General features: G+C 36.2%; 1 protein-coding gene across 13 annotated transcripts; it reads left to right on the top strand.

Annotated features, from left to right (window-relative positions):
- Positions 1 to 3,279: 3,279 nt before the first annotated feature.
- LOC137729628 (casparian strip membrane protein 2-like) lies at positions 3,280 to 12,956 on the top strand. 13 transcript variants are annotated; one of them, XM_068468612.1, is made up of 14 exons: positions 3,280 to 3,492; positions 3,579 to 3,698; positions 3,828 to 3,895; positions 4,206 to 4,385; positions 4,536 to 4,639; positions 4,731 to 4,981; positions 6,304 to 6,351; positions 7,874 to 8,198; positions 9,077 to 9,105; positions 9,636 to 9,745; positions 9,861 to 9,983; positions 11,652 to 12,022; positions 12,223 to 12,346; positions 12,467 to 12,956. In XM_068468612.1, the coding sequence occupies exons 12-14, from the start codon at positions 11,940 to 11,942 to the stop codon at positions 12,692 to 12,694; spliced, it is 435 nt and encodes a 144-aa protein (XP_068324713.1). In that variant the 5' UTR covers positions 3,280 to 3,492; positions 3,579 to 3,698; positions 3,828 to 3,895; positions 4,206 to 4,385; positions 4,536 to 4,639; positions 4,731 to 4,981; positions 6,304 to 6,351; positions 7,874 to 8,198; positions 9,077 to 9,105; positions 9,636 to 9,745; positions 9,861 to 9,983; positions 11,652 to 11,939; the 3' UTR covers positions 12,695 to 12,956. The 13 variants fall into 13 exon arrangements, with proteins under 13 accessions (XP_068324713.1, XP_068324712.1, XP_068324717.1 ...); XM_068468611.1 differs by lacking the exon at positions 7,874 to 8,198 and having other exon boundaries at positions 3,592 to 3,698; XM_068468616.1 differs by lacking the exon at positions 7,874 to 8,198 and having other exon boundaries at positions 4,270 to 4,385.
- The last annotated feature ends 234 nt before the right edge of the window (positions 12,957 to 13,190 follow it).

Below are 13,190 nucleotides of genomic sequence, written 5' to 3'. Positions count from 1 at the left end.
TAAATTAAGGTATTGCCAGCAATTCATGAGATTTCTTCGTTTCTTTGGCAGGTAGAACGCAATATTGCCTTCGAAGAAAATGGCAAGCATTATTAAAGTTTCCTTGTATAAGCAGGGAGGAAACCCATCTGTTGTAGTGAAATTTGCTATGAACATGTCGAAGCTTGATTTGAATGGTGATTTCATGACTTAGCAAGAAAATAACGACACAACTTTATCTTTGGTTGTTAGCAGGGAATTGGTAGAGGAATATACAGTGATTTGCCATGCAAATCTTGGAAGAAGATAAACTTCTATCCTTTTTACATCTCATTGGGCTTCAAATTTTCAATCAGCAGGTTGGTAAAGGAGGTGCTCGGAGCAATGAAGTATGCGTCTGCTGTCGAAACTATAGTTGTTCTTGAAGGATGTATGTTGGCAAAGTAGTCGGGTATTAAAGATGTAGTGATAGAATTTGACTCAAAAGAAACAATATCATGTTTGCAAAGCTCCATTGATAATGGAAGTTGCGAAGCCCTACCTGCTTTAATGAAAATTAGGAAAATTTCATAATCTTTCAACTTGTGACACTGGTCTTGGGTTCCTAGATCAGCGAATATGACGACAGATTTTATGACGGCGCCTAGGATTGCGGAGATGAGTGTTGATACTTGGTTGAACAGACCCCCATCTTTGTTGATTCGTATCCTTGATAAAGATAGTTTGCCATGCCCTCCCTCTGTATAATGTTTTAATGGGTGTTTATGGGAAACAATTCTGCTTTGTTTCATCGTCTTTATCTTTATAACTCATTTTCATCTTGTGTATTGATGCGAGAATTATACGCACACAAATTAAACCCTCTTTTTGACAATTGTAGTATAGGTATAAGTAGGGATCGTTCTAGACCGGGGATTAGGAGGGCTTGCTAAAACCTCTAAATTGACTCAAAAACATAAAAACAAAGTGAAAAATGTTCACAAAGACTCAAAGGACTCAAAACAAGTTCAAAAGACTCAAAACTGCCTAAAAACACTAACTAGGCAATTTCTGACCTTAAACCCAATTTCGGACGAATTTAAGATTATGGCTTGATTCAAAACACTTTAAAACATAAACTAAACAGATTCTAAGCACTAAAGAACAAGAAGGTAAAGGGGGGGTTTTGGTTTGATGAGAATTGAAATAACAAAACAAGTTGTAAAACTAGGCAGGTTATAAAAACGAATTTCTTAAAAACAAGATAATGGATGGATTAGTTAGAGGTCCATTCTCCACACATGACACATTTGTATATGAATCGATTCTCCAATTGCTTTTCACTAACTATGATGCTCAACACCCCAAGTTAACCGTGATGCACTAATTAACCTTCAAATCTTCCTTATGTCAATGAATTGGATGATGCATGCGACAATTCAAATCATTCTCCAACGGTCCTCAACATGAATGCATAGAAGAGGTACAGTGAGAGATCATTATGCTCTATGAAAATGATAAATGTTGACGAGGCAATTGTAACTATAAATGCATGAAACTCTTGCCAAGAATTCAATTAACGCGGTTGTGACTAGCAACCTTCACTACTCATGTTTATAAACTTGTGACGATTAGGTGAAACTCGTTTATAAACTAGCATCGAGTTTATGCATGAAGACTAAGTATGCATCCCTAATCAACATACAAAAACAAGTTTTTAATAAACAGATAATTGAATTGCAATCACAACTTAACAAATCACAATTGGAAGAAATCAATTCATATTTCAAACATGTTCATGGCTTCAAACTTTCCCCTAACTAATTAGGGGTTTAGCCACTCATGATTACAACAAACTTAGAGAGTAATAACAAAGTAAACATTGAAATCAAAGGAAAAGAAACACCTAAACATTCCAACAACTCAAACTTGAATTGTATGAACGTTTAGGCCCTCTTCTCTTCCTCTTTGTTGCGGCACAAGGTCTAAGGATAGGTTTTGGGGTGATATTTGTATGGAGAATGGAGTGGGGAGTGGTTGGATAGTGTTTTGGAGGGATGGGTAGTGCTGGAAATGGGAAGGAGGGCACGGCAATGGTTGTGTGATTGGGAATGGTGTGAATGAATGCATTGCATGGTTTTATAGGGAGAGAAAGGGGTGAATGTGCATGTGGCTGATTTAAAGAATGGGAGAGAGTGGAAAAACAGCTAGGTTGGTTGGTGGAAAGCTGGAATTGCAAAGGGGAATGCATGTGGCTGCAAGGTGTGAATGATTATGGGTGCATGTGGCGTAATGATTTAAAGAGTGAGGGTATGCACGGCACAAAGGGAGATGGCTGGGATTGTGGAGATGCACGGCACACCAAGGATGTGCTGGAAATGAATGTGAAAAGCTGGAAAAGGAAGGGTAGGCCACGACAATGGTGAGGGCATGTGCTGATGATTTATGGGAGAATGATATTGAAATGGGAAAACATGTGGCTGCCAACTAGGATGAATGATTGAGTGTGCATGTGGCTGATTTGTGTAGAGTGAATGCATGTAGGGTTGATATGTGTGTGAAAGTGGCTGAATGAATATGTAAATGAAAAATGAAACAATGAAAAGGCCCTTGGGTTAGAAAATAGGTGCGGCTGAGATGGTTTCATAGATCAATTGGAGGCTACAGATTAAAGGGATTTTTGTGGCTGAGATGGTTTGATGAATGAGTGGATGGAGAATGGTTTAAAACAAGAAACAAGGCCCTTCCTTGCACGGCAAGGAAGGGAAACATCAAGGGGATACACGGCATGGCTTAAGGTTGCAAGTTTTGTGACCTAGAATAGGTAGGAACCTTCTTTGACTAAGATTCCTCATTTGATTAGGAATCCTCTTCAATTTCGTCCATTCCTTTTGCTCCAAACGTAAGCTATCCATTCCAAGCCCAATTTTGCTCCAAAATGCACCTTTTTTGCTTCCTTAGCCATATGAACCTAGAAACACACGAAAATGGCATAAACTACTAAAACAACTAGGAATTAACAATATAAATGCACGAAAACAAGCTAAGTAAGTCGCCTAAATATGCTCCTATCATGTATTTTGAGGAGTGGTTGGTTTTCTCTCCTCTGTTAGTCCGATTGTGGACTTTCTTTGTAAAATTGGCTTTTTGCCCTGGTTAATAATATTGCCTGTTTAAAAAAAATAAAAAAAGAAAAAAAGTTTGGAATTGGCACTGTAGAAATGAACAGTGATTTGGGCCGAATTTCATTTTATTTACGAGGCTGCCACTGACTCTCTCTGCTGTTGATCATGATGCCCGCGTGTTGATGATCGTGGAAAGGCAGGGTGCGATCGTCGCTTTACCATTCTCTTCCTCCCCTCTGTCTCTCTCCCTCGGATCCCATTCTCTTCATTACTCTCTCTATCTCCCTCAGTTTCAATCGGCTCACCTAAAATCCCCAGATCAAACATCCTCCATCTCTAATAAAAAAACCTTCCCCCTTCAGAACCCATAGAATCAGCACTTTTGGAATAATCATGGATTTTTGTTGAGGTAATTTGATTGTTTCCTCTTCTGTAATTTGTTTCTGTTAGTTTATTGTTCTTGAATTTTAATTTTTCTGTTTTCCAACTTGGAAGAGTCGACCTTCAGGTGATAAAATCGTGATATGATCATCTTATTCTCTCTCACGGCTCACAACGATGAAATCGCACAGGGCTTCGTTGATTTCTGTTAACTCCGACAACGACCAGTGTCATGTAAGCTATCAATTACACATTCCAGTTTGACTGTATGTGTTTTGGATGCATCTTGATTTCCTTAGTATGATTAGACGATTCGAATGCGCCTAACCTAATAAACAAACCTAATTTGCCTCACGCGTTCAGTCATCTCCTTCCTTCGTCTAAAACCTCACACAGAGACAGAGATCCCCCAAAACCCTAAACGCCCAAAGGTAATTTTGTTTAATTTTTCAATTAGTTTTAATTATCTGACAAATCCCTAGCATAAATTCACTCTCTCTGTACTCTAAATGCGTTTAATTTTTGCAGTATTAATCACAAAGTTACGTAGCTGAAATTGTAAACGCTATCATGGCTGGCTTCAAAAATTTAAGCTTGAAATTTTTAGGTTCTGTTTGGTTGTTGGGAAAACTGAATCAAAGAATATATATATATATATATTTTTTTTATTTTTTTTGTTTTGTTTTGTTAATTATCTCGGAAACGTAGTTGATTGTTGTGTTTCTGAAAATGTGAAAACAGAAGAAGAAGGTGTTTGTGAAGTCGGTTTCAATGAAAAAGCAGGTTAATATTGACCATATCACAGGGGATAAAATCCCAATGAGCTTTGTGTTTTCCAGATGCAAGTTACCTGGTCCTCTGAAGCAGCTTCAAGCTGATTTGAGGAAACTGATGCTTCGCTACACTGCCCTTAAGCTTAAGGTATGCAAATATTCGTTCCGGTCTTAATATATTTTGCAATGCTTTATGATATTTGATTTGTTTAAATTTTAATTGATTTGAAGAGCTGATGAAAATGAGAAGTAAGAATCTGAAGTAAAGAGCTGAGCTTTTTCCGTAATGTTTTTGCAGGAGAAGAGGCGGAACAATCTTAAAGACTTTTTGAATCTGGCTGGGCCTATGGGGGTTACACATTTCCTCATGTTGTCGAAAACTCCAACTGCGCCATACCTTAGGTTTGCAAGGACATCTCAAGGTCAACGCTATTTTTATACGATATGCAGTGGGTTCCATTTGTAATGTTTTTGTGGGTTTTCACGGGTGCAGATCCTGATTGACAAGGAAGAACAGAAACGGATATAACAACAAGGGACCAAATGGGAGATCCAATGAAAAAAAAAACAGCAATGGATAAACCGAGACCTATAGATTTCAACTGCTTCACAACCGCCGCCAGAGAGGTCAGATTGTCCAGAGCGCTGCCTCTTCCTCCGCCAACACTGTTGTGTCAGATGTTAAGCTGCAGCTCCAGGGGGACCACAGCAATGGCTTCAATCCCATCTCCACTTCTGCTTCTGGTGAGTGTATTTTAAGCGCTTTTGCCAAAAATCTGCTTATTTACTTGGTTTTTGTGGGTTTTATTAAAATCGTATGGTTGATGTTGTAGCGTAAAAAAGTTTGCATCTTTGCATTGATATTTGGAGCAACAGACGGTATTTGGATTTGGGGTTGTATAGAAATTGAGTAATTGAAATTTATTGGATATCCAATGGAAATTTTCCAGTTATTAGATATCCAGTTGATATTTGGCGGGTAAATTTCCAGTTGATATTTGGTGGGTAAATTTCCATTCTTTGGATTAGGGTGCTCAACAGTTGATAAGAGGATAAGTCAGAAATGGAGTGATGAAATGTATTAACTTTTATGACTAATTTTCGAAGAAATTGCAATCTGCCAATCTAAAAGGTGCAGTTATTTTATATCCGGTTTCATTTATAGTAGAAAAGGCAATGGATAAGAGAGATGATGGTTAAATTTGTATTTGTTATGTTAACTATTTGAAGTCTAGAATCTATAAGTTAATATATTTGTTATGTTAAATTTCGTATGAAATATTTATTGTTGAAATTTTCTTGATGCTTTGTTTTATAAAAGATTCAGGATGGGGATAATTTAGCTTTCATTGATTGGCATCGTTTTTTAAGTTTTATTTGTGCTTTTGTTTGTGGGATCAACTTGGGAAAGAACAGAGGAGAGCACAAGCATTATCAATTTATTTGCTATAGTATTGTCCCTCTTCCTCTGGCCTCCTGAAGTGTTTCCATTCCAGTGTTACCATCTTTTGTTTCATTCATTTGTAGAATATATTTTTCCTTTTTCTATACCTTTATTACCTCCTTTTAACTTTGATTATATGTACTTGATGAGTATTATTAGACCTATTCTCAAAATTTTGCATCCCCTGCTTCTTTCTTATGGTCCTTAAACTCAAACATGTGCAAGTTTGTATTTTTCTGATGGATTGGACTGTTGGGAACTTAGGTACTTTTACTTTTTATATATTTTTGTTGGGTTTTTTCTTTTTTGGAAAATGAGTATTTGATTAATCGCTTGACTTTCGCTTTCAAAATGACTGTTGGAAGTTTTGTGTCAATTTGGTTGTGATGGTAAGATTACTTTATGTAACAGTGTGTTGTGGCATGTGAGTGTCGAACTTTTTTCTTAATTTAATTTCGGAAAGAAATGCGTTTAACGGTAGTCCTATATGATGAAGTTAGCATCCTTATAAGTTGGGAACGTAAAACAGGAGTGATGTACTCATAAATTCCTACTTTTCGCTGCCTCCTTGCCCTCTACTTGCATCAGTTGTGACTTATTTTCTTTTTTGGTTCTATCTCAGGAGTTTGTCAGGGAGAAAGTTCGTGAACGAAAGAAATCTAATCAAGAGGTATTTTCTTTTTGGCACATATCATGAATTATGTTTGGGTGTTTAAACAATATTTGCCTAAAAGTATACTCTGTTTTTTAGTGGTATTTCAAATAAGGTAACTTCCCCAAACATTGATATTTTGGTTTTCTGTTGGTATGATATGTGTGAAACCAGCTTGATTCAAGTTACAAGGTTGAGGGTTGCGGATGTTTGTCATATTGCGGATAGTTAATCATGTTCAATAACCTTAGTTACAAGGCCATTCACTTAAATTTTGGTTTCAAGTTGTAAAAAGACGGCTTTTCATTCTTTCTCAAAATAAGCTTTCATTACAGCTTCAGTTTCACATCATTCGTCACTGGATTTGCTAATATAAGTTTTTATTGAGATAATCTTAGTGGTGAATTGTTAAAAGGTAGGAAGAGAGAAGGCGGCCTGCAATTTTATAAACTAAAGTTCATTTTTTGTGGTATGGGGTGTCCAAGAGAAAGGGTTTCAGGGATTAGGTTTGGGTGGGATTTCAAGGATTAGGTTTGGGATTTTGTTTGTGCGATTTGTAGAGAGATGGGGGTGTCCGAGATAGGATTTAGGAGATTTGTTTTAGGAATTGCAGAGAGAGATAGGGAGTGCCAAGAGAAGTGTGGGAGGATTGAGGCGGGATTTTAGGGATTTGTTTTAGGGTTTGTTTTCTTCGATTTGCAGAGACAGAGGGATGGGACAAGGGTGAGAGAGAGATAGGATGATTTTATGCGAGGGTTAAGGGGAATGGGTAAGGGAGGTATGGATACAGGTTTATAGGGCAGAGCCGGTTTCTAGGGAGGTGGTCTGCTATCAGTGCCCTCACAGGGTGGGGGTGTGATATGGGGCAGAGAGGAGAGGGGGTTGGTTGCAGAGAGAAGGTGACGGTGGGTGCACGATTAGGGGGACAGAAAGAGAGTTGATCGGGTACAAGATTTGAGGGTAGGGTTGAGGGAATGAGTGTGTTGGCTGCAAAGAGATGGTGGGGTTGAGTTAGTATCTTCCTCTCTATCGCTTCTCTCTTGCTCCATCTATGACATCTTCGTTTTGGGGTCAAAATATGTTCACTTTTTCATAGAAATTTGAGTGTTTTATATATTTATTTGGGTTTTTGTAGCTGATACATATTAGGTTTTGTGTTTCTGGGTTTTATCATGTTGCTGATGCATAAACCCATCAGTTTCTCTGTAATTCGTTCCGGTTTTCATGATTCTTTTTCGCTTTGTTTTGTCAAAATTGGAATGGAATTTGTTGGCTTGATTTTGTATTAGGTTGCCAGAGGGTTCTGTTTTTAGGGTTTTCTCTCCGTCCCACTCACTCTCCCTCTCCCTCTCTGTTTCTCTTCTTCAATCAGTCTGACGTAGTTTTGCAATTTAGGGTTCAGTGCATTTCATTCTTTTTACTGGAATATACATACATATAAATGTCTAAATTTGTTCAATTTTTCTATACACAGGCTGGGTTAATTTGATTCTTGATCAATGATTGGATATTATATTACAATAGTGGGTTCTGTTTTTAGGGCTGGATGAAAAGAAACACCTATCAGAGCTTTCAACAACTCGAAGATCAGTGATTTCTTCCTTCTCTCTAATTTGTTTCTGCTATTTCAATTTGTAGGATTTAATTTAGGGTTTTAAGTTGGAAAATTTACTTAAACATTTTCAGTTGGAGAGCTTAGTGTATACAACAATTAGGGTTGTTAGTTTTGATTGCTGGTCTACTAAATGTTTTATGACATGTAAACAGGGAGTATATACTTTGTATGCCATTGATAGGGAATGGATACGTAATTAGATCAATTGATGGGTGCCGCTGTTTTGGATATCTACATCCAACAATACCTGGTATTCTGTGTTTTGTTGTTTTAGCTCTGTGTTTTGTTGTAATGGATTGGAATTTTTACTAGAATTATTATTATTATTATATATTTAGGGGTTGGGTAAATTGATTTTAGAGATTTTGTATGTGGTTTGGGTTCTCTGATTTTGTTTAGATAGATCGTGCTTGATTGTGGTTTAAGTTTTTTTAGTATATTCCCAGCACATTGCAAAATTCTGGTACTATTTGGGTGTTTTGGTGTTGAAAGCCTAGGGTTTAGGGTTTAGCGTTTAGCATTTAGGGGAATGAAAAGAAGGGATGTCTGCGTTTCTGAACTCTTATGCAAATCTAATTTGAAATCATGAAACGCATTTCCTATGTTTCTCAAATCTCAGCAACAGGTTTTAGAATCCTGAAATCTAAGTGAAGGTACATCATTCCTATTTTTTTAATTCCCATCATCATGGCCACGATTAAACGTGAATGTGCATGCCAACCTTGCATACTCAGTTATTAATTTCTGGATGAATTTTTCTTTACACGAGGGTTTGCAGATATGAATACTTGAGGGGCAGATGGTCACCCCCATGTTGGATCCATTGATGCTGATACAACTTGGGATGTAGTTGGTTATGTTCAAATCAGAAATAAAATTGTTGTGTATATTCCGCATTTGATTGAAAATCTGTAATTTTATGAATCATTTATTCGAATTTAATTTCAGTTAAATAGAAATTCTTCTTCTTTGATATCACTGTGTGCAACACATAATTTCAATTAGTTTTTTTTTTTTTTTTTTGTAAGATTCCGTATAATTAACCTCTACAATTTTATTCACATGTTCATGGTGACCACTTAATTAATTAGTGATTAGGTGTTGACCACTGAATGTTTTTTTTTTCAGTTCGAAGCTTGAATCTCACCGAGCTTCAGGTATTTTGCTTTAATTTTTTTCTTCTCTTTTGTCTTCTTTTCTGTTTGATTTCTTTCCTTTTTTTTTTATCCTAAATTCTGAGTTTTCATTTTGTTTAAAGTAGTTTTCTCCTGGTCTATTGATATTTTTAATTTTTTTTAGTTATTTCCTGTTCTCCACTATCATTTTTTTTGGTGTGCTAATTAATCATTTTTATTTGTAACATTGTGCTTTCATATGATTTTTCTGAAATATTTTGAGATTTTACTACAAGTGTAAATGGTAAATATGAAGGTGCTATTGTTACTTTTTGTATCTTTTGCACATTGTTTTTTTTTGTTTATTGTCATATATATGAATAAGAAAGATGATAAGAAATGTGTTGTTGGTTGGGAAATAGGAGGAAAAGAAGTGAATCAAAAAGGTTATATGGAAACTTACTGATAATAATTTTGGAATGTTAGCAGACTCAAGATTGCAAGTTGGCAACCGATGGTGCTAAATGATTTGTTAGATTATTCAATAGTAATTTTTTATTTTTCCTTATCAGTTATTGTTTCAAAGGGTGAAAAAGAGTGGGGGACACGGGAAGAGGGGAGAAAGAGGACAAAAGAATGGTTTGTGCTACTTTCAATGCTTTGGGTTAAAAAAAGAAAAAAGGTTCACTTCACTCACTTTGATTGAACTTTTCGTTTCTTAAGTTTCTCTTGCTATATATATAGTGTATATTTCTTATTTATGTGTTTCTGATTCTGAGATTGTGTCTCTTTTGCAGAGCATGTGGTGTGGAAACACACCAGCGAAGTGTCGAACTCAAGTGTGTCTCTAATTTAGCCCCTGAAATTCCAACATAGCATGTAGCAATGCTAATGTTTTCGTGTGTGATCTTCATACAAAGGTACGAAGAATTAACTATGTTTAGTTTAATGGCTTTTTGGATGTTTAAAAATAAATTTTAGCCAAGTCCCCGCATGAGGTTGATGTTATAAATTTTTGGACTCCATTCTTAGAAAATTTTGGCATTTTCATCAAATGAGGTTCTTTTCTGTTTTGGACTGTGGGTTAGAAGTATTAAGACACTGACTTGAGTGTTTGAAAATTAGGTGCAAGACATATGAGCTTCTAATCAAGAAAGACCTGCTTTTAAATCCCACTGTGTGTTCGAAGTGCTGGATGGGTTGTGCTTTTACCGACCCTAATAAATTATATTTGAATCATGCTGTCTGATAACTCTTTTTCATTTTTTTCCTGTTTGTGGTTTTTAGTCTTTGTCATTTAATTGGTGTAGCTTTGCTAGGATCTCTGTTCCGGCAGTGTGTGATTAGTGCTAATGGAATTTCAGCCCTGTTTCTGAGCTATTGTTCGAATTGTTGTATCTAAGTATGCATTATACATTCAATTGAGCCAATGAAGCACGTGTGCCAACGAATTTTGAAGAGTTCGGCGTGGTTTTCTCTCTTTGGTCTTTAATGTTTAAGTGTGAGGCACCTGTTTGTTGACTAATTGAGTCCCTTCTCTAAGTTTTTTAGTAGATATTGTGTAATTTGCTTTTATGAGCACTTCTTTAAGCTGTCAAGTTCCCAAAATGTACAAGGAGATATCAAGTTTAACAAGTCACGAACTATGATCAATCCAAATGCAGTGAAATTAGGGATTTTACACTTAAAAACTCAGTTAGCTTTAGACCATAGGATTAGCATTTTGCACATGTAAGTATCATTGACCTGCACATTTTATGTTTCTGGATAAGAAACATATTGTCATTGAAGGGAGAAGAAAGTGTACAAAAACAAAGTTTCTGTAAGCTTGCACTCATATGCCTAATATTTTAATTTCTTATATTGGCATTACCTGTTGAAATGGCTACCTACACTGCAGGACACATATTATGTGTGAACTACATGTTTCTTCTGTTTCTTAAGGAAACAAAACTTTTTTGGAAACTATATCTTTCTAATCAAAGACGTTTAGTTTCTTCCCACTCATTGTACAATGTGTTTATATGCTAGCTCACTTGAATGTATATATAAGCAAAACTGTTTATTTTATCGACCTCATTCACTCATGTATCATTCTGTTTGTTCATAATTGTGTTGAATTTATTCAACTTAATGCGTTTTATTCATCCGATTATGCCTGAAATAGCTGGTTTCCGCAGCAACGCTCAGGCGTAATTTCTAGTTGTATACCTAAACCATACAGAGGAAAAGAAGATAATGCAATTAGAGATAGAATGATGTGCGTGGTATAGTTAACTTAATCACAAACCAAAAGTACACAAATACATGCATTGACTAGATTATGTTAAGTATATATAGTTTTGACTCGATTACTTAAGAGTGCAATCGAACCACTTCATTCCAACATCTACCTGTCACACTTTCCGCTTTTGTGATTTAGGGCCGGTGGAGAAAGTTAGCAACGACTTCTCTTCTTTTGTTATCAAATTACGAAATAAAAGAAGAATCTTTGCTTTAGAATCGATTAACTCAATGTATATATAAAAAGGACAGCACTTGAACAAGGTCAATCACCAAGGCTTTGATCTATATCTTCTTCTATTCAGCTAATACATCCTCATACAATTAAGCTTAGTTTCATTGAGCCCAATTCATCAAGTGTCAATTACCAAATCCAAAATGATGAGCGATAGCGGTGATCATTCGGCCACAATCGACATCAGAGAGTCAAGAAATAAGATGCATCCAAAAGTGAAGTACCATACGTGAGGGTAGAAGCTGCTCAAGGTTCCAATATTAAGAATCAAAAGGGAGGATGGAAGAAGGGCATTGCCGTACTAGACTTTACTCTAAGGCTTGGTGCCACTGCATCTGCTCTCGGCGCTGCCATTGCGATGGGGTCTAGTGATGAGATTCTTCCTTTCTTCATGCAGTTTTTCCAATTCTCAGCAAGTTATGACGACTTGCCTACTTTCCAGTACGTGCCTTGCTCTGAAATATCTTTTAATTACGTACTATACATGCGTACCTCATTGTGAATTACTTTTTAGAAGTACTAATAACAGCTCCCAATTAATAAAACCTAATCCAAATAACATTATTGATGATTTATTCATGTTGGACAAACTGTATACATGTTTAATTTGAACACATCACTCCTTGGATATGTAAATGCAGGTTTTTTGTGATAGCAATGGGAATAGTGGGCGCCTACCTTGTCCTCTCCCTTCCCTTCTCCATAGTAACCATTATTCGTCCCCATGCAGTTGCTCCAAAGCTTGTCCTGCTTATTTTTTACACCGTAAGATTACTTTTTCTTTTATATTTTGTATAGTTTTGTAAATGGATAAACAGTACTTAGATGTACACTTTGCCTCACATGTGTTGACATGGAACTTAAAATCTTGTCATTTTATCATAGTTGGCGCTTGCTTTGAACACTTCTGCTGCTGCCGCTGCTGCTGCCGCTGCCGCTGCCATAGTTTACCTGGCCCATAATGGAAATTCGGATGCAAACTGGCTTGCTATTTGCCAACAATTTGTTGATTTTTGCCCGCAATCCAGTGGGGCTGTGGTTTCGGCATTCGTCGCAGTTGTTATCTTTGTAATCTTGATTCTGCTTTCCGCTTCTGCTCTCCGAAAAGTTTAACGTACTTCAACAAAGTCTCATATGTAAATTGTTGAGTTATTTGCTCTCCCACCAGTTTGGCTTCTGCTCTCAGAGACTTTCGATTTTGTTGTTATCTTTGCAAATGATGTTAAATTGTTAATGCATATCATGTCGTTGTTGTCTTTTATTTTTTTTTTCGGATTGTTGAGTGGAGAAGATGATCAACTAATTGATTGTATTATTAGTGTCCATTATATTAATGGAAATTGTGGATTATGCAAATTTAAATCCCTTTTATTTATTCAGCATGATCTTTAATTCAAGTAGACAAAAATCCACCCTATAAATTATTGTAATAGTTTACCCTATTCTTTGTTTTTAATAATATGAAAAAAGGGTTGATGAAAAGCTTACTACAAGCTCCCATTCTTATTTCATAGATAAAAAGTAAACAACACTGCAAATTGCAACAAATGGTAGAAAAATCAACGGTATATGATTACCATCGTTTTTCTTAAAGAAAATAAAAGGATCC

Source organism: Pyrus communis, chromosome 3 (genome assembly GCF_963583255.1).
Source record: "Pyrus communis chromosome 3, drPyrComm1.1, whole genome shotgun sequence".
Classification (NCBI taxonomy): Eukaryota; Viridiplantae; Streptophyta; class Magnoliopsida; order Rosales; family Rosaceae; genus Pyrus; species Pyrus communis.
Note: the sequence above shows the minus strand (reverse complement) of the source record. Positions and strands in the feature narration are given on the sequence as shown.

Excerpts from the sequence above, each read along its gene's own strand:
- LOC137729628 (XM_068468615.1), top strand. The coding sequence starts at position 11,940 with ATGGGGTCTAGTGATGAGATTCTTCCTTTCTTCATGCAGTTTTTCCAA. Across the intron at positions 12,023-12,222 it reads GACGACTTGCCTACTTTCCA|GTTTTTTGTGATAGCAATGG; the intron begins GTACGTGCCTTG and ends ATGTAAATGCAG. Across the intron at positions 12,347-12,466 it reads TCCTGCTTATTTTTTACACC|TTGGCGCTTGCTTTGAACAC; the intron begins GTAAGATTACTT and ends ATTTTATCATAG.